Below are 25106 nucleotides of genomic sequence, written 5' to 3' on the forward strand. Positions count from 1 at the left end.
CACTGGAAGGACAGATTGTGAAGCTGAGGCTCCAGTACTTTGGCCACCTCATGAGAAGAGAAGACTCCCTGGAGAAGACCCTGATGTTGGGAAAGATGGAGGGCACAAGGAGAAGGGGACGGCAGAGGACGAGATGGTTGGATAGTGTTTTCGAGGCTACCAGCATGAGTTTGACCAAACTGCGGGAGGCAGTAGAGGACAGAGGTGCCTGGCGTTCTCTGGTCCATGGGGTCACGAAGAGTCGGACACGACTAAACGACTAAACAACAACAATCAATTCATACTTTTCCTTCAACTGAAACATTTGCTTAAACCTGTTACCTAGGTGAGCAATTGTTTCATCTACCATAACATTAAATAATGCTGTGCAAAATTTAGCTGTAGGATCAAGAATGAGGTCATCTGCTCTTTTGCCCAGGGAAAGTTTGCATTTCTTTCTCACATGTTGCTCAGGGAATGTTATCTCCACTACTGATGTGGATGGGCCTGGCTCAAGTGGAAAATGGCCCTCTGCCAGTGATTTTGTAGAAAGGAACATGCTTGCCTAAAATGCTGCTGAAAGAAAGCATAATAAGACTGACAGACTATAAAAAAGGCAGGCAGAATTTTGTACAATAATTTGAGGACACCTAAATTCTATCAAAGGGGGGAAAGTTACAGCCATCTTGGGATTTCCCCTTATGAGTAACTAGGGGAGGCACAAAGCTTCACTTTTTTCCAAACTGGAATTTGGATTATGACACAACCAGTCAGTCTCCAAAGCATTTCAGATCAAGTCTTGTATATTTCTGAAGCACTGAATTGTAGTTCAAACCTAACTTGGTGGTCAATATGCATCTCGAATTTTAGCACAAACCTAAGTACCTTTTCTCTTGCTTTTGACACACTGAACACACTGAAAAATATCCTACAGTCCAATGAACAAGGAAAAGAGCTACAGAGTTTTATTACTTTAAAGTAATGATAATGCATCCAGAAGAGAATACCAGGCCTATTGCTAGATTCAGGTACAAACTCCAGAAAAATATTTCAAAGTGCACTTTCACGTACATATTCTCCAAATGCAAATGAATTGAGAAGTATCCTGTGGCCAAAGATTCACAAGAACAAACAAATACACATATATGCTTTAGATTGTTCACTTACCCTGTCCTCTTTCACTTCTTCAGTACCATCCATCTCATCATCCTACGAAATCAAAAGGGGGGGGTGGGAGAAATCATACCATGAACACTTCAAATGAAGCACTGGTTTCCTATATATTTGTAGTAAGAAAGGTTTAGGTAGCAAGACGCAGTACTTTAAGATATCTATCTATACAAAATATCTTAACAGAAAGTAGAAGACTATACAGTTTGGAAGCTTCTAATCCTTGAAAACATGCACCACCAGATAAATTACTGCTTCAGTCAAGCAGAACAGGAAAACAGTGAGTTTCATCATCATGGGATGCAATCATGTTCCCTTAAAGTAACTTGCTTTTTAGAAAAGAAAGAAATAAAGTATTTGAAAAATATTACAAGCAGGGTCAATTCAGATATTGACAGTGCCTTCACACCACAGTAGACTATGGTTAGCGCATGAGTTATAGCAAAACTTCAGGTTCATGAGCAGCCTCCATGCAACTGGAGGGCATTTGTTGAAGGTCACTTTCATTTTTAAAGAATGTATGCCATTTTGTGAGCCTTATGTACTGAACTGATCTGAACATTGAAGTATTTAGCAGAACAAGAGCTGGGAGTTTGAGGGCCAGGACAGTGATTGCTGACTCATTTACATTTTAAATAGCATTGAAACAGTATTCTCATTTTCACAGCTGGATCTTGCACTTCCAGTTTAGATTTTGCCTCCCTAGCAATTGGTATGTGCAACTTGGTTAATTTTTCATCCTCCTTCAATTCCACCAGGAATGTCATTACTTACATCCTTTGTAAAGAAAGAGATCCCTGTGCCTCTTCGTCTCTCTTTCGGCCGCCTCCTCTCTCTAACCGACTGCTTGTTTGAAGTTCTGTCATCCAAATCCTGATCTTCATATTCTGTCCAAAGAAATATAGTTTTAGCTATAGATAGCCAGGTAAATCGATTTGCCAATACCATGGAAACATTATCAAATTAAGGCAAATTAATCCCAACATAAAGATTTCCATCCTAAACACCTAACAATTTATATTTATTTTTTTTAATTTCAAAGACCAAGCAGTGGATCCTCCCTAAAGCAGATGTACTTTAATACAATGCGAAGCCATTAGCTCAAAGACACATTCAACTGAGATTAACGTGATTCTTCAGGAGGGGCTCAAATTCCTAGAGATGTTATTTCATTGCTTTTTAAAAATGTTTTTATTAAAAGATTTTCCATAAGTAACAAGAGTACATTTGGTGTCTCTATTTTCAAATCATATTTTCATACCCGTCAATTACTGTCAATTTGAGACATTTATGTTGTAGGCAATGAGGGGATAAGAGAAGTGGGGGAGGAAGAGGGAAGAAAATAATGGAGAAGAGGGGGGGTGAGAGAGACTGTAAACTTTCCTTCTTCACAGAGTATATGAGTGATGCTTTTTTTTGTCAGCATCATGTGGATAGGTGTCTTATTTTTGCTGGTGGAGTGAGAGATCAGAGGGCCCAGGGCATGGTGGGTTGCAGTTGATACTGGCTTTGTTAACCCAGACAAAGAAGATTCAGCATTCCAAATACTATATATTGTAATATATCGTACTATATATTAAGGGTGGAGAAGCTTTTCTTGGATATACTTGGATTTTCTTGGTCAAGTATGAAGTATAGTATTACACAGTCACTATCTGGTACAAAAACAAACTCAAAAGATTTGTACAATATTGTAATTACAATAGTAAATACCATTTTTCTCCATGTCAGCAGCAGATGTACTTTGGAAGTCTGATGGGTTCACAGAATCAGAAGATACAGATCTACTTGTCCTGGGAAGGTGAGAACTTGAATAAAGATAAGGAGCTAATGAAGGAGAGATGGGGCTTGTGGGTTTGTCTTGCTGCGCCGAGCCCCTCAATCGTTGACCAACAGACTGAAAGACAAATGAGCAGAATTAATGACTTAATAAGAAGATAATTAACAGCTAGCAATGTACAAGTTTTCTCCTCAATCTTTAATCATACTCTATTAATGGAGTTAGACTATAAAAAGGTTCATTCCATTCTGATTTAGGGTGGCTATAAAGAACAAGAATGATCATTTGAGATAGGAGACAAAAGTTATTTTACTTATAATAATGATAGTGTGAAAAAGAGGATTTAAAATCTATCTTTGTTCATAATGATTTCAGAGAAGGAAAAACATAGATCATCTAGTGTCTAGGGGTGAAGACACTTCCCCCACTGCAACACAACTTTGTACTGTCACCCTGTCACCTTGTGGTCAAAATCTGCATGTATCCCAATCTTGCGAATGATTCCACATGTGTTTAGACGTGGATTAGCAAATTCAGCAAACCTAGTTTGAGTCATGCCCAACAAGAACCATACCTAAAATCTAAATGCAAGAGAAACCATTTGAAAGCCTACAGATATAAGCACATCTCCAAAGCTATCATAAAAATTGCCTTGTGGTTTAAGGGAAAAAGAAAAAAATTACTGTATGGTCAGAGAATCTACATTAGGTAGTATCATCTCACAATTGTAGACAAAGATGAAAATCATTTGTCAGTTAATAATATTACAACCTTTGAAAGTCTGTATGGAAACTATTTAAAATGCCATTTATTAAGTTCTGTCATCTAGACATGCCCTCCAAGTGTTAATAAAACAACGACACTTGATAATACAGCTTTCTGATTAGTTGCAGTTCAAGTATTTGGAAAGAACAAATATTCATTTTGAACACTCAGCATGCTTTTCTCATTACACTTTGTAATCCTTTACATTTAAGGTTTTCCTTACTGTTGGGCATAACAAATGAATGGTGAAGTGGAAAGCAAAGCAACACCTGAAAGCTACGGTGCTTATGTTCAAAAAGTGGATCCAATCTCTCCTAATACCTTTAAAGCAGAATAATTAAAAACCTGATGCTCATCTCAAGCCATAAAAACATTTTGAAAAAAGGTAGCTGGACACAGAATCATAGAGTTGGAAGGGCCTCTGAGGATTGTCTAGTCCAAGCCCCTGCAATGCAGGAATATGCAGCTGTCTCATACAGGGATCAAACCTGTAACTTTGGCATTACTACAATAGTTTTACTCACCTCTTCATCCAAGTTTCTGTTCCATCGTGAGCGGGTCTCCCCAGCTTCCCTTGCTGCAGTCTGTGCCTGCCTCTCACGGTCTTCCTCAGTTGCTCCAGTTCTTTCCAATTTTTCACTTGGCTGTTCGGGCCGCTCTGTCCGAGATCGGCTAAAGGTTTTCTCTGCCTCCTGAAGATCTGTAAGTGTTACACCCTGGGAAATGGGAGAAAGTCAAGTCTATTATACCTATACAATGGAACCTCGAGTTGCAGACGTAATCCATCCCGGAGGCATGTCCACAACTTGAAGCATTTGCATCCAGAAGCGCCACGTCTGCGCGCGCACGCAGCGCGATTTAGCGCTTCTGTGCATGCGCAAGCGGCAAACCCGGAAGTAACAGTTCCGGTACTTCCAGGTTGCCACAGGATGCAACTTGAAAAGTAACCATGAAGCAGACACAACATGATGTATGATTGTATTTGTTATCATTACACCTCTTATACTGAATCCACAGCTCAACACAAATTACATTACCTTTTCCACCAAGCCCAAGATCAGCCAATTTCTAATTATAGGTCAGATCCAGTGGCATGAAAGTTAGCAATCACCACTTTAATATATCAATCAGCTTAAAAGAAGGAAGAAATGCTAAATACAGAATCACAAACCTCAGTGGTTGATAATGTCATTGTATAGCAGGTACAGAGATGTTTTGAAGAGAGAACATTGCAATGCAACATTGTTACTCATGGACAGCACTTTCCTTGAGCATTCTTCCATTAAGAAAAAAAAAATCATAATCTCCTTTTACAGACCATTGCTACCTATTACAGAACATTGCTACCCATGGTGGACAACACTTTCCTTGAGCATTCTTCCATTAAGGAAAAAAAATCATAATCTCCTTTTCAGGAGCTTTTACAGACCAATTTTTTATCTCTCAAATGTATAATATGGAAGTCATTCCCTTCTTTGGAGATTCACAGGTGTGTGATATTGGATGTCTTCCAGAAATAATGCAACTTCATTCAAAAGGAGAACTCAGCAATGAAGTGTGAGTGGGGAAGTGTTAGGCATCTTCACAGGATGCATAATTCTACTTATATAATTATTTTTTAAATTATTTTTTAAATAGCCCAACATCTAACAGGCCATAAAGAGTTATTGTTCCGCACCTGTGTAGATCTACGAGTCTGGCGAGCTTGCCTGGATCGTGCCTTTCTTAGGGATTCTGCTTCTTCATCCCGGACAGGAGTCAGATATGACCTAAAAGAAAGGGACAGAATGGATTTATATATATATATATATATATATATATATATATATATATATATATATATATATATATATATATAAAGGCAAATTAAAATTTTATGCCTTTTCATATAGGTTGTTTTGTTCACGTATCCAAGTTCCTCACATGCATTGAAGAAACCTACTAACAATACCACCTTATAACTAAGTTATTTCAAGATGACTGATTTATATCAGCTGTTTTATTTGGGCATAGCCGCCCACAATTATGCAACTCTGTCTTACACTGAGATAACCAAAACGGAATTAAAATTTAGAATTCATATCTAGGGTTAGAAGGGATCCTGCTGTGTTCTAAAATTTCAAAAAGAAATAATCCCTGTGGGAGTCTAATGCTACAAGCAGTGGCACAGAACACTTATGAACAAGTTCGAAAGCATGGGTGCCAGTACTGACAGGACTCCATGTAAGCTCTTATATGGAACATAATCAATTATTTTAGTTTATAATTGAGTTGTACAAGAGAACTAGATCAAATATGCATTTGGATTGAAAATTTATTTGAATCAGAAATGCACAGAAGGGTCTCATCAATAAACCATTAAGTATGCTGTGGAAATCAAGCCAAAGCCATTGTTTTCAAAATTAGCACCTCCATGATATTCTGATCATACTCTTGTGTAACTCAGATAGCAGAGACACAAAAAAGTAATGAAGAAATGCTTGATTCTCTACATCTGCACCCTGATTGCAGGGGTCTCTCTCCCCCTCCAAAAATAAGCCTGAAAAAAGCAAAGTGTGCCTTCTTTCTATCCCTAAGAATAGCTCCTCTTTACACATCAAAAACAAGCGGTACTGAAGTACTATGATGGGAAAGTCACCAGAGTCCGTCTGGTTATGACATCTGAACCAGGGGCTATGGCTTGTTTCTCTACAAACCAGAAACAGTAACCATGGTTTGCTCTCAACTTACTGCTTGGAGAGAAATAAACCACAACCTCAAGTTCACATATCACAATAAATGAGACTGTAGCTTCTTTCTCTGAGGTGTGGCAGCTGTAGAAATGGGAGATGAATGGAGTGAAAACCTTTCAGCGGTATGCACAAGTGATCTACCCTTCCACATTAAAACATGATTTGTTTGTTTTTAATACGGTTTAGTGTAATGTGCAAACCAGGTCTGTGTAACAGCGTAGGGTGCAGAATTTTAGGCATGAAGAAAGTTGTTAATACTGACTAAAGGCACTACAGTGGTACCTCAGGTTAAGTACTTAATTCGTTCCGGAGGTCTGTACTTAACCTGAAACTGTTCTTAACCTGAAGCACCACTTTAACTAATGGGGCCTCCCGCTGCCGCTGCGCCGCCGGGGCACGATTTCTGTTCTCATCCTGAAGCAAAGTTCTTAACCTGAGGTAATATTTCTGGGTTAGTGGAGTCCGTAACCTGAAACGTATGTAACCCGAGGTACCACTGTATACATGCAAGTCTTTGCCAACCTGGTGCCATGAGATGTTTTGCACTACAAGACTCATCAGTCTCAGCCAGCATGGACGATGGCCAGGGAGTATTGGAGCTGTAGTCCAAAACATCTGGAAGATACCAGGATTTGGCAAAGGCTGCTATACATGCAACCATTCCAGGTGGTCATCACAAAAAAACCCTCAAACTAAAACTGAGTGCACAGGTTTGCTTACTTCCTCCTCCCTCTCAATCTCCTTTCATTTTGTGTTATCTTTTTAGTGTGTAAGCCTGAAAGCTGTTAATATTTACTATATTCATATTCATATTTGCAAGTCACCCTGAGAACCATTTTTTCCAGCTAAAGAATAGAGTAAAAATACTATAAACAGTCACATACCCCTTTGGAACTTTCTTCTCTATTAGGACCACTTATTTTAAAGGAAAGGACTGGAGCTGTGGTGTTTTTACTGTAACAATCTGTATGTGATATTGTATATGTATATATTTTTAATAATAATAATATACTATAAATAGGTGTCTAACTCTGAAGTAATCCCTATCAATTTAATTGGGATTTATGCACAGGTAAGTGTGCACAAGTTTTCATCCTTTAAAGGAAATGTGTAGGCTAGAAAGGTATAAGCCACAGAGAGGATGTGCCAGTTTCCACACAACAGAGACTAGAAGGAGCAGCCCAGCTGACCTAGTCCAGAAAGCAAAACCCAGATACTATGGTGGTGCTTTTACTCAATTCTGGTTTAGCACTTCCAAAGAGAACAGACAGTCCAGGTCTAATTAGTCATGATACATTTAATAGGAGACTGAAATGTGCTGAACAAGAAGCAGTCATATCCACAAAGCAACAGTCTTCCATATTCTTGTTCACAAAAGACAGCTGGTATCATGACAAATTCATTGCCATCTGAAAAGGATTTCCTGATTCACCAGAATCAACCTTTTACAAAGAACTGACTTTAAAAACAACTTTAAAAAAGAAAAGAAAAACTGGAAAGTAACCACCTCATGGGTAAAAAAAAAAAAATGGGAAAAACTAATATTTGCAAGGCATAAAGATTAGCCACATCTGATTTGATGAGGGCTGGTGTCAAAGATCAACATGAATCAAGGGTCACACCTCACTGGGGAGCTACTGGACCTGCTACAATGAAAAAATAGATGCAGTGAGGCAGGGTGGTCATGGAGGTTGCCTTGCCCAAAGGCCCTCCAAAACCTGGAGCTGACACTGGCTTCAAGATTTGTACCTTGAATTTTAGCACACTTTACTTACATGCACTGTGCATAAAATTATTTAAACTGTAAATCTACACTGTATGGCTAAACTGATTTTGTGGAAGAATATAACAAAGGGAAAGTGATAAAACTCCACCCTGACTACTCCCCATCATGACTCAAGCTGCGCACACAACATAGATTTTAAGCACCTTTACCACCACCGCCATCCTGGGAACTGTGGCTTACCCCTCACAAGTTACAAATCCCAGCACCCTTAAACTACAGATCCGAGGATTTTTAGAGGGGGCATGTATGTACATCTCAGAGTCCAACAGCAGGCAAGGAAGATACAACAGTTTTAATCAAATTCTCTATTAGTCTTCAGTGAAAATATACATAAATGCTCTCTGTCAAGAGCAGAATTCTTCAACTACACCCATCCTAAACGAACATTAGCAAACACAGAAATACATTCAGTTAGTATCTGAGGCAAGAGTGGAATAAAGCAGACTCTAGAGAAAGGCAGCTTTACCTGATTTTAAAGCCATTTTTCTGGGTACAAACTGTAAGTTATTCCTAGCACATAAACTCCTTCTCTTGGGCAGTTCTCTTAAAGTCCAGCACAAGCTAAGCCTATAAGTGTTAAGTAAAGTTAGATGTTGGTCTACTTTAATCTGCACAGCTTTTTGTTTTTGCACTAAGCACAAATATGCAACAATCTGAGCCAATAAGAACTCCCACCTTGTACTATGTCAGGAAGTCCCTCCAGGAGCTGAAACCCTTTCATGTATACCTGCTCAGTTACTCCACAGGTCGCCAGGCTTTCTCCGGTAAGACGCAAGCCCTCACCCTGACCTCTTGCACATAAAAATGCAGTCTGGTGCCTGATAAAGCAACAACAACCTTTCCTCTTCCCAACAAGGAAAATCAAACAGCAGGCAGAATTCCTGCCCCTCCTACATCATCACACCAGCACTGGTAGCTCTTTTTATAAAAGAACGACTTTATCGCAAACTATAAAAGCATGGCTGATAAGCACTTTTAGTAGCAGGTGTTGGCTGACTGGTTCCTTCTTTAAGAGAGCCTTTGCCCTCCTTTCCTAACACAGTGCCAAGTATGTGGCATGGAAGGGGAAATAGTATCTTAAGTACTTTATTCGTGTAGGAATCTGTCAGAGCCTTGCAAAATTACAAGGCTGTTCTGGTAAATGAAGTGCTTCAATATGAAATAATTCCTCATTTTGACGAAAAACAGAATCAGCAACTGTTTAAGACTTGTGATGTGTGTGTTTATGCTTGCACACTTGTGCGAGAGAGATATGAAGGGTGCCGTGGCATGAACTTACAACTGTACCAAACAGATTAACCTGCCGCATAATCACCATTTCATATAAGACCAAGAGTCACCACACAATGCATACAGTTCTGACAGCAATGATAACTGAACTCAGCAGCCTTGAGATACATGTTACAGCCTGCATGCTATTTTAAACAAGGGCTCTGAACAACCTTTTGACTTACAGATAGAGTAACCCTTTGGAGTTATGTAAGTATCTGAGATGAGGTTTTCCTAACACTTTCAGAAGGTTATCTTCCTCTGTCCTGATTTTCTACAACAATTGAATACCAACAACTGCATAAATTGTGCACAAAACACTTAGAATAATAATCGAATATTGATTATTGTCCCAAATATTTTCATTGCACGGGGATAAAGCAGACTGTGCCATGTTGGTATCAAGAAATAAGCAATGAAAGGTAAGATAAAGCAAGAACAGTTTGAAATATGTTCATCCATGATTCTGAAGTATGGGAGAGCTAATGACAGATTCATAGTTACACAAGAAAAATGATTTCAAACAACCAAGTTCTACCAAGGCAAGCTACCTTTGTCAAATAAAAAGATGAAGCAACACTGCAAATTTATTTTTATTTGTTAAGCATTGATATCATAGTGATTTTAGTGGGGTGGTATTGCTTGTCATTGATTATCTCTGTTAAGCTTGCTTGTGATTATGGCTTTTATTATTATATTATTATTTTTTATAAATGTTTTGTTCTGTTTATGTCAGAGGAAGGGTGGGATACAAACCGACAAACAAATAAATACATGAAACTTGTATCCTGTACATGGAGTGTCTTCAACCAATATCAATCTGCATCTCATGTGTGTGGTTTTTTCCCATCCAATATGAATCTGATTTCATAGTAATTTCCATTCTTTTCTAGTGAGATTCACTCTATCAGGTAGCCTGCTTATGGGAATGATTCAGAGAAATCTAGATTCCAGGAAACAGTTACTAGTCAAATAACTCCTTCCAAAATCCAGATACAGTAATTTGGGCAGTCAGTAAGAATTTCATGAAGATTCCTTGGCTTCATTCATGGGTCATTGTTTAAATTATACTGTTTGGTCACTTATTGGGATCTACAGGCCTGGTGGAAATCTTCCCTTAACTCTCTTCCCCATCCACACCCATTGAGTCATGCAATTTTTATTTTTATTTCTTCTTGTGTCAGTCCCACCACTTTTCCATGCACACTGCCTACGTGATTCCCTGTTCTCTCTCATATTTCCCATCTCCATCTTTCTTCCTTGATGGCTAACAAGTGTGCTGCTCTTGGGGAGATATCATAATCTTATTATTGTGCTACTTTGTTATATAGACAGAGAATATGCAATTTCTTTTTACAAATAAAAAAAATAAACGGCCAAAGGCAGACAGAAGAACATCTACAAAATACAGTGGTACCTCGGGTTAAGTACTTTATTCGTTCCGGAGGTCCGTACTTAACCTGAAACTGTTCTTAACCTGAAGCACCACTTTAGCTAATGGGGCCTCCTGCTGCTGCCACGCCGCCGAAGCACGATTTCTGTTCTCATCCTGAAGCAAAGTTCTTAACCCAAGGTACTATTTCTGGGTTAGTGGAGTCTGTAACCTGAAGTGTATGTAACCCGAGGTACCACTGTATGTATGTCTGACCTTCAGAACTAAGGCTTCTCTCTCCTGGAGGTTCACGTGCTATATTATAAATGTTTGCCAGAGTAGGCCCAAGTGCAGGGACAATCTCTAAACAGTAGGTGGTGCCCCAAAACACAGAAAGCAACTAGGCTGAGATTTCAGAAACAGCTCTTTGACAATTAGTACAATACTGTACCCATCTATGGAGCATTTGAAATAGGAAGTGATTGCTCTTATCAAGCACTTCCTTAGAAATAAACACTTTCCCTTCATTCATAACTTAGTAAATCATAGCTAATCAGTGCAAACACTAGAAACGGGCAGCAATTCTGCACATAGTCAATGGTGGAATTTAGCAGAACAATTGAAACTATTCAAACAGTGACACCAAATGGTACAATAACCTATGTTTTCTGGAGCCCGTGTACATCAACTTCTGCAGGCACCTAGTATAGCAGCTACTCTACCGCCACTAGCAAGGCTGTGGTCAATTCCTCTAATGTACACACTTCTTTGAAAAGTACTACTCACTATTTAAGAGGATATGCTTAACCTACCAAGCCATTTTCTTTTAAAATTTGTATGTTCTCAACAAAAACAAAAAAGAAACACAAAATATATGAGGGGGAGGGAATACAAAAACAAATATAATGACCAACCACTTGTTTTGCAGTTCTTGGCCTTCATACAATAATATATAATTTTTAAATTAATTAATCTTATTTGCAAAATTAAATCATGTCTATACCCCTCCTTCCCAACAAGCCATAGAAGCTTAACTCAAAGCTCAAGATTGCAAGAAAAGGGGGAAACTCATCCTAGGAAAAATGGGAGCCTTATGTAAACAGCTGAGAGAAAATCATGACAACAGCAAAAGCAGAATTATTATTAATAATTTCAAGGATTTTGAAAGTCAACATAGCACAAATCAGCAGCATGGTTCTCTCTTACTGACAGTTGTTCATAGCACAGCACTGACATCAATGAAGTCCATGCAATCACTATCTGTTCAGAAACTGGCTAGGTAAAGGTCTCGTTTTCAGAAGGTAAACAGTTTAGTTTGATTTTTCCATAAGTATTACAAAATTATAGTTGCATTATAAAAAAGAAATGGACATCAGTCATATTTGTTCTGGCAATGGATGATTTACTTGATCTCCCCTGGTTAATCTAAAAATTTACTAGATTTGATATATTTTCAATCATATGACTGCCTCCCCTGGTTAATCTAAAAATTTACTAGATTTGATATATTTTCAATCATATGACTGCAAGTCCCACCATCCATGTGTCTTAATCGCTGCTTTTAATATAAATGATGAGCAAACAATAATAGCAAGATCAAAACAGAGTGCTTATGTGTATAAATGAACTTGTTTCACCACCCAAGTCCAAACTGCTAAGGCAGCATAGACAAGGTTTTAAGACAGCAGACTCAGCACAACATTGATATAATATAGCAGAATAATTCAGTGTAAAGAAACATGCATCAGCAAACTACTAAGCCTACAGTCAAATTTCCAGGCTTCCCCAGTTAATGCTGAAACAAGAGCAGAGTTCAATAGCAGGCTCCATTTCAAAATCTAATTTCTATGATGGATTATTACTCTGCAGTTAGACACCGCAAATCTACCTGCTATTAATCATAGGTCAACTGCAGTCTTGGTTTCATTTCCCACAGCAACCCAATAGTCATTTCAACCTAGTACAGTTCAAATTGCTTCGCTAATTGTTTGTATGAGGAAACCACAATGGCTAAGTGAACACAATTCACAAGCACAGGGCTTCCATGTGGTTCTTCCATCCAGACGTTACTGGACCAATGTAGGATTAGATCAGATGGAAGTTTTCACACCATTGTGGGAAAATAATGAATGAAACCTGAATAGAAACTATTTGGACATTTGATCCTCTGGATTTTTGCACTTAGAACAAAATGTATGAAGGGAACTTGTTCAAAAGTCATATGTCCAGTCAGCTTTTCAGCAGCACCCTTCTGAAAGGAAGGACATTCCAGATGACTTATTCTCTCCTCCTAAACCGAGCAATGCATTTCAGTTTTAATCCAGTGGCTTCAAATAGGCAAGTAGGAGCTGCCTGTTATGGAGGCATCTTAATGATCTAATATTAGTCTGGGAGTTTATGTTGTTGTTGCTAAGAGAAACATGGAGCTTTGAGAACACTGAATTATATGAATGTGCTATTGTGACAGCTGCCATTAAGTGCTGAAAACCCATATTGTGGTATCTAGCAAATGCCTGTTATTTTTCATTTTAAGCTACCAGGCTTCCTCTCAAAATGTCTGACTGATTTACATTACTAAGAATATGGTTTAAACCCCACAATTGGTCACCATTTAATATCATCTGCTTTAATCTCATCTGAAACCAAGGTCATCTCAACAGAGCTTACCCGCTAGGTAATAATAAAAAAAAAGAAATACAGTATAGGGTGAATTCAATGTAGTATTAAGTGGGGTATTGTGATGGGACGATGAGCTGCTTGTGCGTAAAATGCAAGTCCCTCAGAGTTTGATCAGGCTTTCAAACCTCTGCCTGTGACGGAGCCCCTCCAGCATGGCTGCGTCAATCACTAGTAGAATCCGAAAGTGGCTGCTTTCGGAAACGTTTCCAACATAAAAGCTCCTTAACGGAAACACGTCGTCTGGCCTCTCGGCGTGACAGTTTCCGTCGAGGTGTGGGTGTCCCTATAGGAGGTCCTGAGACCTCCCCACTGGTTTCGCTTGAAGCGTCTCTGAGCCATCCCTCCGACTCACTTTCCCTTGGAGTTCTTGCTCGCCCTCTACTGGTTCCCTCTTCCGCTGCTACTGCTCTCTCACCCTCAGTGAGCCTTTGCGCCTCCGGCGCTTTAGATGTCAGTTCCCTGACATCCACCTCCCCTCCAGGGCCCCCTTCACCCCCTCCCGTCTCCTCTCCTACTGGCGGTGAGGAGGTAAAACCCTTGAAAGAACCTCCCTCATCTTCCGACGTCGCGAACACTTCCTTCCACTTGTTGCTGTTCCTACTCTCTAGGTACTCTTCGTCATCAGAGTCCACTCCCTCTTCCAACTCCGACTCCGCGAACCCTTCCATTTCCTCTTCCTCATCGGTGGTGCCGAAATACTCCCTCCTAAACCTTGCTATCGGCTGAGGTTTCCTCGGGAACCTTTGATGGAACGTTTCTGTTAAAACCTTGTCATTGACTTCCTGCGCACTTACCCAGGTGTTTTCTGACTCCGGTTCCCCTTCCCACGCCACTAAATACTCCACCTGATTTCCCTTCCACCTGGAATCGAGGATTTCCGCTACATGGTTGCGGCGTTCCCTCTCTTCCAAGGCTGGTCCCCTGACGTGCTCCCCTTCACCTCCTCCCCTGTATGGTGACAGTAACGACCTGTGGAACACTGGGTGCAATTTCATGTGATTGGGTAATCGGAGTTTGAAAGCTACCAGGTTGACCTGCTGAATCACCTCAAAGGGTCCCAATCTTCTGGGCCTCAGTTTCTTACAACCCCCTTTGAACGGCAACCCTTGGGTTGACAACCACACTTGATCCCCCACCCTTATGGTTTCACCTTCCCTTCTGTTCTTGTCTGCCTGCTTCTTATATTGTGCCTTAGCCCTTTCTAAGTTGAGCTGGAGCTGCTGATGGATGGCTTCCATCTCTTCTACAAAATGTTCAGCCGCTGGGATGCTCCATCTCTCCCCTCCTTCCCCTGGAAATGCCCTGGGGTGACACCCGTAATTAGCCAAAAAGGGACTCATCCCTGTGGACACATTCTCCGCATTATTGTAGGCAAATTCTGCCAACGCCAACTTTTCGACCCAATCGTTCTCTCTGTCATTGACATAACACCTAAGATATTGTTGAAGAATGCCATTTGCCCTTTCCGCCTGCCCGTTGGTTTCAGGGTGCCGGGCAGTTGAAAAATTGACTTCCACGTGTAACAAGCTCATGAGCTTCCTCCAGAACCTGGAAGTAAATTGTTTGCCTCGATCTGAGATCACCCTCGAGGGAGCCCCGTGCAACCTAAAGATATGTTCCACAAACAACTTCGCCGTTTCTTCCGCTGTGACTGCATGTGAGCATGCTACAAAGTGGCACATCTTAGTTAACAGGTCTACTACTACCATGATGGCTGTTTTCCCCTTGGACCTTGGCAGATCCGTCATAAAATCTATTGATATCGCTTCCCAAGGCCGTTCTGGTGTGGGTAAAGGTTCTAATAACCCTGCCGGCGCCCTTCTTTCCCCTTTGGCTCGCTGACATTGGTCACACCCTCTTACATACTCCCTTACATCTTCCCTCACCTTAGGCCACCAAAATTCCCTGGTAACCAACCACATGGTCTTGTGTTGCCCAAAATGTCCCGCCGTGGGGCTATCATGCAACTGCTTGAGTACTCTCCCCCTCAATTCACCTTCGGGTATATACAGTGCCCCTTTGTAATACAATGCCCCATTTCTTTCCTCAAAACCTCCGGGGCTCTCGCCCTCCCCCCTGAGACCTCTGAGCTTATCCTGGGCATATTCATCATTTTCCGTTTCCTCCACCAGTTCTCGTTGCCCCACCATCGCCGCCCCACACACCCAGCGGTCCTCCGGGATGACATGTCTCTCTTCGATCACCCCCTCCCCTTCCCAATATTCTGGTTTGCGTGAGAGCGCGTCCGCCCTGACGTTTTCTGGGCCTGGCACATAACAAATCTCAAAGTTAAATTTGGAGAATTCCTGTGCCCATCTCACTTGTCGTTGGTTGAGCACTCGAGCTGTTCTCCAATACTCTAAATTTTTGTGGTCGGTGCACACTTGCACCTTGTGTTGTGCCCCAATTAATAAATGTCTCCACCTCCGGAATGCTTCGTGAATGGCAAGTAGTTCCCTGTCATACACCGTGTAATTCCTCTCGGACTTATTCAGCTTCCGCGAGAAGAAGGCACACGGTCTCCACTCCGACGCACTCCTCCCCGGTTGAAGAAGGACCGCCCCTACCGCCCGGTCGGATGCATCTGTTTCCACTCTCATGGGTTTTCGTAAATCCACATGCAGAAGTTGTTCTTCCGAGGCGAAAGCCCTTTTCAGTTCTTCAAAGGCTCGATCCGCCTCTGCCGTCCAAACAAATTTCTTCTTGCTGCTGAGACAGTCGGTGATGGGCGCCGTCAAGTGGGCAAAGTTCTTGATGAACTTCCGATAAAAGTTCCCAAATCCCAAGAATCTTTGCACGTCCTTCTTGGTCTTCGGTGTCTTCCATTCCAGTACCGCTTGGACCTTGCCTGGATCCATGGCCAATCCCTTGTCTGACAAGCGGTACCCCAGGAATTCCACCTCCTTGGTATGAAACTGGCACTTCTCCAGTTTCACCCACAGCTGGTTGGCTTGCAGCCTGCCCAACACTTCTCGAACGTCCCTCACATGCTGTTCCTCATTTTCCGAATACACCAACACGTCGTCTAAAAAGGCCACACAATTCTTGTAGAGCAAAGGTCCCAGAACGTGGTTTATAAAAGCTTGAAAACACGCGGAGCCCCCTTGTAGACCGAAGGGCATAACGAGGTATTCAAAGGCTCCCAACGGGGTAAACATGGTGGTCTTCCATTCATCTCCCTTCCTTATGCGTATCAGATTGTACGCCCCCCGCAGGTCCAGTTTTGTAAAAATCTTTCCCTTCCTTACTCTGGTCAAAATGTCATCAATTCGGGGCATAGGGAAAGCCAGGGGCTCCGACACTGCATTGAGGGCCCTGAAGTCACACACCAGTCTCGGTTTGTCTGTGTTCTTTTTGTCCACAAAGAACACTGGGCTGCCCCCCACCGCTCGGGACTCTCTGATGAAACCTCGCTTCAAGTTTTTGTCAATGAACTCCCTCAGCTCCTGCATCTCCCTGTCTGACATGGCGTACAGCTTGCCTACTGGGAGTTGGGCCCCTGGGAGTAGGTTGATTTGACAGTCAAAGGGTCTATGCGGTGGCAGTTTGTCTGCTTCCCTTTCGCTGAATACGTTGCTCAGATCTGCGTATTGCGGGGGCACCTTCCCTTTGTCCATCACTTCCATCCCCGCTAGGGTGACTCTGTCTCCTCCCGAAACCTTCCCCTCCTTGCAGTGTTCTAGGCAATGCGCTGACCCAAAGGAGACCACCCTCTGATGCCAGCCCACTAGCGGATCGTGTAGCGCCAGCCAGCTCATCCCCAAAATGATGGGCGCTCCTCCCAGGATGGCCACATTAAACGCTATCTGTTCGGTGTGCCTTGCCACTCTCATTATCATCGGGACAGTCTGTTGGCTAACTTCTCCCCCCAACAGCTCTCTGCCGTCAATCGTAGTCACCTGCAAGGGGTTACTTAAAGGGATAGTCTGTATCTGGTGCTCAGCTGCAAACTCCTTACTCATGAAATTACAGGAGCTGCCTGAATCCAAAAGCGCCTTGACCTTTAGTGGGTGTCCGTTTGGCAGTTCTAGTAACACCTCTATCACTAAAGCGGGTCTGGGGGGTTCTGGCATGGGCACTTTCATTGCTCTTTGGCCTGGCTGCTGTGCCCCAACGGTGGCAGCCAGGCGTTGGCTTTTACTTGCTCCTTGCCTTCCTCTTCCTTTCCCCCAACAGCTCCTGCCATCCCTTGCCATTCCTTTCTTTGTGGGCAAACTCTGGCAAAGTGCCCTGGCTGTTGGCAGAGATAACATCTCTTGGCGCTCTTTCCCTCCTTTTTCCGCCCTTCACTGGGATTTGAAACTGCGCGCGCCCGCGCTGTTCCAACTTCCATCGGCTCTGCCGGCGGGAAAGGTGGCTCTGGAATGTCTGGAATGCGGAACTCCCTCCAACGGTCTCCTTTCCCTTCCCGCTTTTCCATAGCCCTCGCCTCCTGGCGCGCTCCTATGGCCAGCGCAGATTTGGTTAACTGGTCCATAGACTCCGCCCTGGGGCCCCGGGAAAGCTCATCTTTGACGGTTGAAGAAAGCCCCTCTTCGAAAAGCATTTGGATGGGCTCCGCCGATAGGTCCCACCCCAATTTGTGAATCAACATGGTAAATTCAGTCCAGTACTCACGGACAGATCTGCTTCCTTGCTGGCAAGCCATTAACTGCCTTCGCACCACCCCCTGCTCAATATCGCTGGAAAACATCAGGTCCATGGCACGAAAAAACTTCCTCGTGTCCTTTAAGATCTCATTATTCGCTGCCATCAGGGGTCTAACCCAATCTTTCGCCCCGGATTCGAGATGGCCAATCACATACGCCACTCGCGATTCCTCATCGGGGAAGTCATCAAACTGCAAGTTTAGAGCGTATTGCATCTCTGTTCTAAAGGCATGATAGTTCCTGGGATCCCCCCCGAATTTCTGCACCAATCCTGGCACCTTTCTGGCGAGCGGGGTGGTTTTCTCCTTTCCCTTTTCTGCATCCTGAGCCCTCCTCTCCTCAAGCCTCGCCGTTTGCAGCGCCAACTGGATCTCCAACGCCCTGTACCTTTCTTCCAGGCTTGGACCTCCTCCAGCTGCTCCTGCTCCCCCGGTTCCGGCTGGATTGCTCATGATGCTTCTCCCTGCACAAGCTGGCTTTCGGTGACTTTCGGATTGCTGTGATGGGACGATGAGCTGCTTGTGCGTAAAATGCAAGTCCCTCAGAGTTTGATCAGGCTTTCAAACCTCTGCCTGTGACGGAGCCCCTCCAGCATGGCTGCGTCAATCACTAGTAGAATCCGAAAGTGGCTGCTTTCGGAAACGTTTCCAACATAAAAGCTCCTTAACGGAAACACGTCGTCTGGCCTCTCGGCGTGACAGTTTCCGTCGAGGTGTGGGTGTCCCTATAGGAGGTCCTGAGACCTCCCCACTGGTTTCGCTTGAAGCGTCTCTGAGCCATCCCTCCGACTCACTTTCCCTTGGAGTTCTTGCTCGCCCTCTACTGGTTCCCTCTTCCGCTGCTACTGCTCTCTCACCCTCAGTGAGCCTTTGCGCCTCCGGCGCTTTAGATGTCAGTTCCCTGACAGGTATGTATGAGGGAAATGAAGTCCACTCACACACTGGGACTTTCCTCCCTCTCCTACCCCTGTGTCCTCCAACAACTCTCCAAGACAAATTTAGGGGATACAGAGGGAACACACACAGGGAGAAGTCTCAGTGCATGAGCAGACCTCATTCTGCACATGCAGCAACTTAGTTGAATCCTGCCCATAGATTTGCAATTCTGAAACCAACTGCATCTCCTTCCGTGTCCCACAAAATAACATGAGATATCCATAAAAAAATGTTCTTTTAGATAGTTATGGCCACCCCAAAAATATGTGGGCAAAACTAATGTACATTTCAGTAGTGCCAGGTCAGCATAGTACCATGAAGAATTCCAGCAACTGCTCACAATGAAATATTCATGCAATCAACAGCATGATTAAAAACACAGTAAAGGAAACTGAATGAGCAGAATCATGTGGCTTTGTTATGCAAAACTTATAATCTGGAGGTACTATGCTTTGAATGAAGACAATGGATAGTGGAAAGCTTAAAAGAAATGCTAGAAGTGTTTGCATAAAATATGTTTGCATATAATATACATAAGAAAATGCACTTGCAAGCATACATGTGCACCCACACTATCCTATCCAAACTCAAAATAGTGGCTGTGACCAAGTCACCTTAGCCACAAATACATCTTGATTGTAAATACCAAAAATTAGGAAATCTTGCACACCACAGTGGGTGAATACCCTCTCAGGAAATATAATTTCAAACCATTGCAAATATTTGCAACACAGCTTAGTCCAAATAGTTCAGTGTAACCCAAGCACAATCTGATCACTAACACAGGAAAACATTTCTAATCAATTGTTACAGCAGGTGAAGGCAAAACACACTTCACAAGAATACCACCAAAATACTCACTCACCTTCTCCGATCCCTAGCATCACCAGTAGAGGACTCTGTTCCAGTCGTTGAGTTAAAATTGGCAGTTGTGACACCATTGGCACTACTGGGTACAGCGAGATTTGTTATGACACTTAATGGAATGCTAGGAGAGATGCCCTCTGTGCTCTTCTCTGTTGTAGAGTCAGTTTGTTGTCTGTAAGGGGTTCTGAAAAATATGAAATAGGGGTTCATGTGCAATGGTAGAGCACCCTAAAGGACGGGATATAGGAAACAAAGTGAGTTAAACCATTAAAAACCAGTTATTATCTAAAGATTTGGGAAACAATTTACTCTTGGTGCATCATGCAATACTGACAATTTATGTGGTGAAGATGGCCTAGAAGCTTAGAGCAAGCATGGTGAAACATGTATGGTGCACTGTGCTGACTTAAACAATTGACACATAATATTATGTTAAGGAGATTAGTAGATCCTGATGCATTTGCCTCTATTTGGTTTCTAGCTATGTCTTTTGTAAACATGGGTATGCAGGAAATGTAGCCTCCTACAGGACAGGAGCCATTTTGGAAGGACACCTTGGTATAAAATGCTCGTTTCTGTAATGGCAATGTGTCAATGCCATGTTATTCAGTTTTACAAGAAAGGCTACTACTTCCCAATATAAATAATGAAGGAAAATTTCTATGTTATGCCAGACTTTGTTTTATTTTGTCTTGTAATGTTTAGTTTTATTATTTGCCACTTTGGAAAATACAAATACAACATTTTTTGAAAAAGGTAAAGGGACCATTAGATCCAGTAGTAGCCGACGCTGGTGTTGCGGCGCTCATCTCGCTTTATTGGCCAAGTGAGCCAGCATACAGCTTCCGGGTCAGGTGGCCAGCACGACTAAGCCGCTTCTGGCGAACCAGAGCAGCGCATGGAAACGCCTTTTACCTTCCCACCAGAACGATACCTATTTATCTACCTGCACTTTTACGTGCTTTCGAACTGCTAGGTTGGCAGGAGCAGGGACCAAGCAACAGGAGCTCACCCCATCGCAGGGATTCAAACCGCCGACCTTCTGATCGGCAAGTCCTAGGCTCTGTGGTTTAACCCACAGCGCCACCCGCGTCCCTTTTGAAAAAGAATACATATGAGTTAAAATATTTTTGTAATTTGCTTAATAAAAGTTTAAGGCATTGAATGCCAAAATGACTCAAGTTATACACCTGATTGGTCTGGGGAAGGGGCGGGGGAAGGCATACACACAGTTCAACACTGTATTTACGGGGGGAAACTGGTTTGTATGGAGTTTGTAAACATTCATTCTGAATACTTTACTAACTAGAGATAGAACCTCTTGGAAAGAATTTTCAGACTGAAATATCACACCATAAAGCAGGCATAGGCAAACTTGGCCCTCCAGATGTTTTGAGACTACAATTCCCATCATCCCTGATCACTGGTCCTGTTAGGTAGGGATGATAGGAGTTGTAGTCCCAAAACATCTGGAGGGCCGTTTGCCTATACCTGCCATAAAGCATCACTGCTTTGACACAAAAAATATGGGCACTTTGATAAACCCTCTTCAGTGGACATACTATGAGCCCTTACCTGTTAAACTGGCGTACTGATGCTGTAGTGCTAGAATTGACAGATGAAGGGCAAGAGGCAAGTTGCCACTCTGTGCCCAATGAGGTAGATGAACCAATAATAGTGGGTGAGGTAGCAGAAGATGCATTGCGATTGGCTGAAATATAGGGACTGCTGAGGTCACTACTTCTACCAAATGAAGCACTGTAAGACAGCAGAAAATCACTTGCTTCAGAGAAGATTGAAAATATTGTTGCAGACCAGCACAGGACCCTGGTTAATTGCCAGGGGAATGTTTATCTATCAGCAAAATTAAGGCAAGGGAGATTCCCTAGGCTAAGGAGAAGTCAAATAAGCAAGGCATTGTATCAAGACTGAAGAAACATGAGAGATAAAGTAATAGGTTGAAAACAGGAAAAAAAGAGAAGAACAGGAAAATGGAAAAATTCAGTTGAACGTACTATATACATGTCAAATTATTCTGTTGGATAAAATAACAAAATGAAAAAGAGCAGAGTGGAAAGGAAAGCTCAGAAATATCCAAGTAAAGAAAGAGATGGCTGAAGTACAGCTTGAGGAAGGATGAAATAGCCAACATGAAAGTGTTCAGGCACAGGTAAAAGGATCAGTAACTTCAGTTAAAACTGAAACGCCTCATGTCATTTAAGCACGAATACATTCTCGGAATGATTTGGGGCTTTAAAGTCTATCACAGTGCAACACAACACATACAATCAAGCTCACTGAACCCAACACAGATAAGTTTAAAACATTCATAGTGGCAACATTCACTACTCAGGCTCAGACGCTAAGGAACTGATACATTATGTTCTGCGTTAGGGATTGCTAGGAAAGGCCTTCAAAAATAAAACAGGCATAATGCTGTTATAATGCTGCTACACTTGGAATACTGTTTTGAGTTCTGGATACCAGACTTCAAAAAGGGTTCTGTAGAGCTGAAAAAGGTGCAGAGAAGTGCAACCAAAATGATAATGGGACTAGAACAATGTCCCTAAGAGGAAAGATCATAACATTTGTGGTTGGTTGGTTTGGGGGAAAAACCCAGGATCATCCAAAGAAACTGAACGTTGTAAGATCCAGAACAGACTGTGGAATTTGCTGCCAAAGGATGCAATGATGGCCACCAACTTGCACAACTTCAAAGCGGGGTTAGGCAAATTCACAGGAGGATAAAGCTGCCAATGGCTACTAGCCATGATGGGTGCATACTATTCCAGGATCAATAATATGCCTCTGAATACTAGTTGCTAAGAAGCACCAGGTATAGTAAGGGCTAATGTCCTGCTCATGGGATGCCCACAGGTCTCTCTCTGGTTGGCAACTGGGAGACCAAATGCCCTGATCATGGCAAGGCTATTCTTATATAAACCTAAACTGTCTTATCAAACCCTAGGAGCAGCTACCACACATTTTGTCAAACGAAGACTAGCATAAGAAAGAAATGTGTCCAGAAAATAGAGGTATCATTTCTTATTTCCGTTCCTGATTTGAACGGTTATTTTCTATGCCTATACTCCAAATCAGTTGGGTTGTTGGTTCATAACAGACTCACATTCATGTGCTCAGTAACTTTTTGCTTTTATTTATTCGCATTTTTAAAGAACATTGATATTATTTGAAACAAATAAATGTTTGTTTGTATTTGAAAGGAAGGTGTTTGTGCATTGTTTCAATTGATCCGAGCAATTATTATGGACACAGGGTGCCCATAAGGAGTAATTTTGACATTACACAGGATGCTCTACAAGGGAAAATGTAAAGCTTGCCTTATTGTAGTTTCCACAAATGTATCCAACCTCTACTAAGTCTCTAGATAAAGTGACACTTTCTGCTACTTCACATAAGACACTTTTCCTAATAGATATGATTTCTCCATATAGGAAAAGCAGTGAGTACACAGGCATATGAAACTTGCATCTTTCAGCACACGTACAAGAGAAATAAGACTGATGCAATTGGCAAATCATTTAGGCTTCTGTTGTCACTGGTTTTCATGGTAATCATAATATCTCTCAGATTTTTGTAGATGTAAATGTTAGATGAAAAGCAAAATGCAACATCTTAAAAGCAGAGGTTTTAACATGACTCACCTTTTCATATAAGTAGATACATAAGTGGAAGGTGCACCAGTTGCAGGTGCTTCATTTCCCTTTGGTTCATCCCTCCACTGTTGCCGGGTATAAGAACCACTCCGTACCAAATTTACAGCAGATTCTCTGCAAATGCAATAGGAGTGGGGGGATCTTAAACTGAAATCTATACTGATAAACCCTCAAGCCAACCCACAGCCTATTGCTAGTCAAACTGGGTGTTAAGAAACATGCCAGTCTATAGTGAATCGAAGGTTCAGATTGTAATATAGCTCTACATTCTGAACTATTTCGAGGGTACTAAGTACATATGCAATGCTGAGATTATCAACAAACTACCACTAAAAGATAGCATGGCCAAAAGTAAAGATCAGTATACCTTTCCTATGGCAAAATAGATTGTCATATCACTATAAAAATATAAAGCAAATATCATGCTCACAAACTAGAATTATGTGCCCCAGCAAAATAATAAAATGCCTACCACATCTAAGAATTAAGTATGAATAAGAAATGTTACAGTAATAGGGGATACAGCCAAATGTGAAGAACAGGACTATTTGTAATAGATCACATACACAAATGATAAATAGATTTCAAAGACCGTTGATCTAAGAACATGATAGTACATGATATTAAGCATGTCAGCTATTGAAAACCAATTCTTATTCTCCATGTTAATTTTTTTTGTTGCTATCCAATTTTCCCTGCAGAAAAGACTTGGTCGTTCCCTTTTAAATAAATAAATAAATAAATAAATAAATAAATAAATAAATAAATAAGATTTTATTAAAGTTTTTTCATAATACAATAAGATCAAAGAAACTAACCTGAATAATACAAAAAAACAGAAAAGGAGGAACAAAAAAGAGAAGAGAAGAAAAATAAAAGGGACTTCCAATTTTCCGTCCGTCAGTTACATAAGGAAATTATTCAAAATATGAGGTATTTCCCCAATATTCTGACCTAAATAGATTAATTCATTTTCCTTTTTACACAGAAAGTCCAAAAGGGAATCTCTAATTATAAGACTTTGTTTTTCCCGGATTTAATAAGAGTGAGAAGAAACATATGAAAGGAGAAAGAACATAGTGGGTTTTATCCAAGTAAATCACTGTGTGTGCAGAACTATTTCTGCAAGCACAAAGAAACTTCTCTTCCTTCTGTGTGCCCCTTGCACTGTCCCCAAATATACTCCAGAGAATTGGGGGGGGGCAGAGAGATTTGCAGAGGGACAGTGTGGGGAGAAGTGGGGGAAGCAGTTCCATTGCACTCACGGAAGTCTTTCTGAGCATGCAATGATTTAGTTGGATTCAGCCCAGTTATACAAAGGAAATACCAGATACATTCACTTTATCTGGTAATTGAAAAGGGAGAGAGAAAAGGAGGAACATGGAAAAAGGAAAGCCTTATATACAGGACTGTATATTGCTAAATTGTTTTTTTACTTAGCTTAGA

The 25106-nt window shown here is 41.7% G+C and overlaps 1 protein-coding gene across 9 annotated transcripts in view; it reads right to left on the bottom strand.

Moving 5' to 3' along the window:
- PPP1R12B (protein phosphatase 1 regulatory subunit 12B) overlaps window positions 1–25106 on the bottom strand; it is a 113645-nt gene that overhangs the window by 52062 nt on the left and 36477 nt on the right. For 7 of the 9 annotated variants that reach the window (XM_081914387.1, XM_081914386.1, XM_081914385.1 and 4 more), the window contains exons 12-19: window positions 23649–23774; window positions 21559–21741; window positions 19982–20167; window positions 5373–5463; window positions 4219–4410; window positions 2863–3046; window positions 1924–2036; window positions 1147–1188 (exon numbers count right to left, since the gene is read on the bottom strand). In XM_081914387.1, coding sequence (XP_081770513.1) covers window positions 1147–1188; window positions 1924–2036; window positions 2863–3046; window positions 4219–4410; window positions 5373–5463; window positions 19982–20167; window positions 21559–21741; window positions 23649–23774 — 1117 coding nt within the window. The remainder of the gene's footprint in view (window positions 1–1146; window positions 1189–1923; window positions 2037–2862; window positions 3047–4218; window positions 4411–5372; window positions 5464–19981; window positions 20168–21558; window positions 21742–23648; window positions 23775–25106) is intronic. The other 2 variants (XM_081914390.1, XM_081914391.1) reach the window with 2 other exon arrangements.

The sequence above is a fragment of the Podarcis melisellensis genome, assembly GCF_964234715.1.
Source record: "Podarcis melisellensis genome assembly, chromosome: 6".
Classification (NCBI taxonomy): domain Eukaryota; kingdom Metazoa; phylum Chordata; class Lepidosauria; order Squamata; family Lacertidae; genus Podarcis; species Podarcis melisellensis.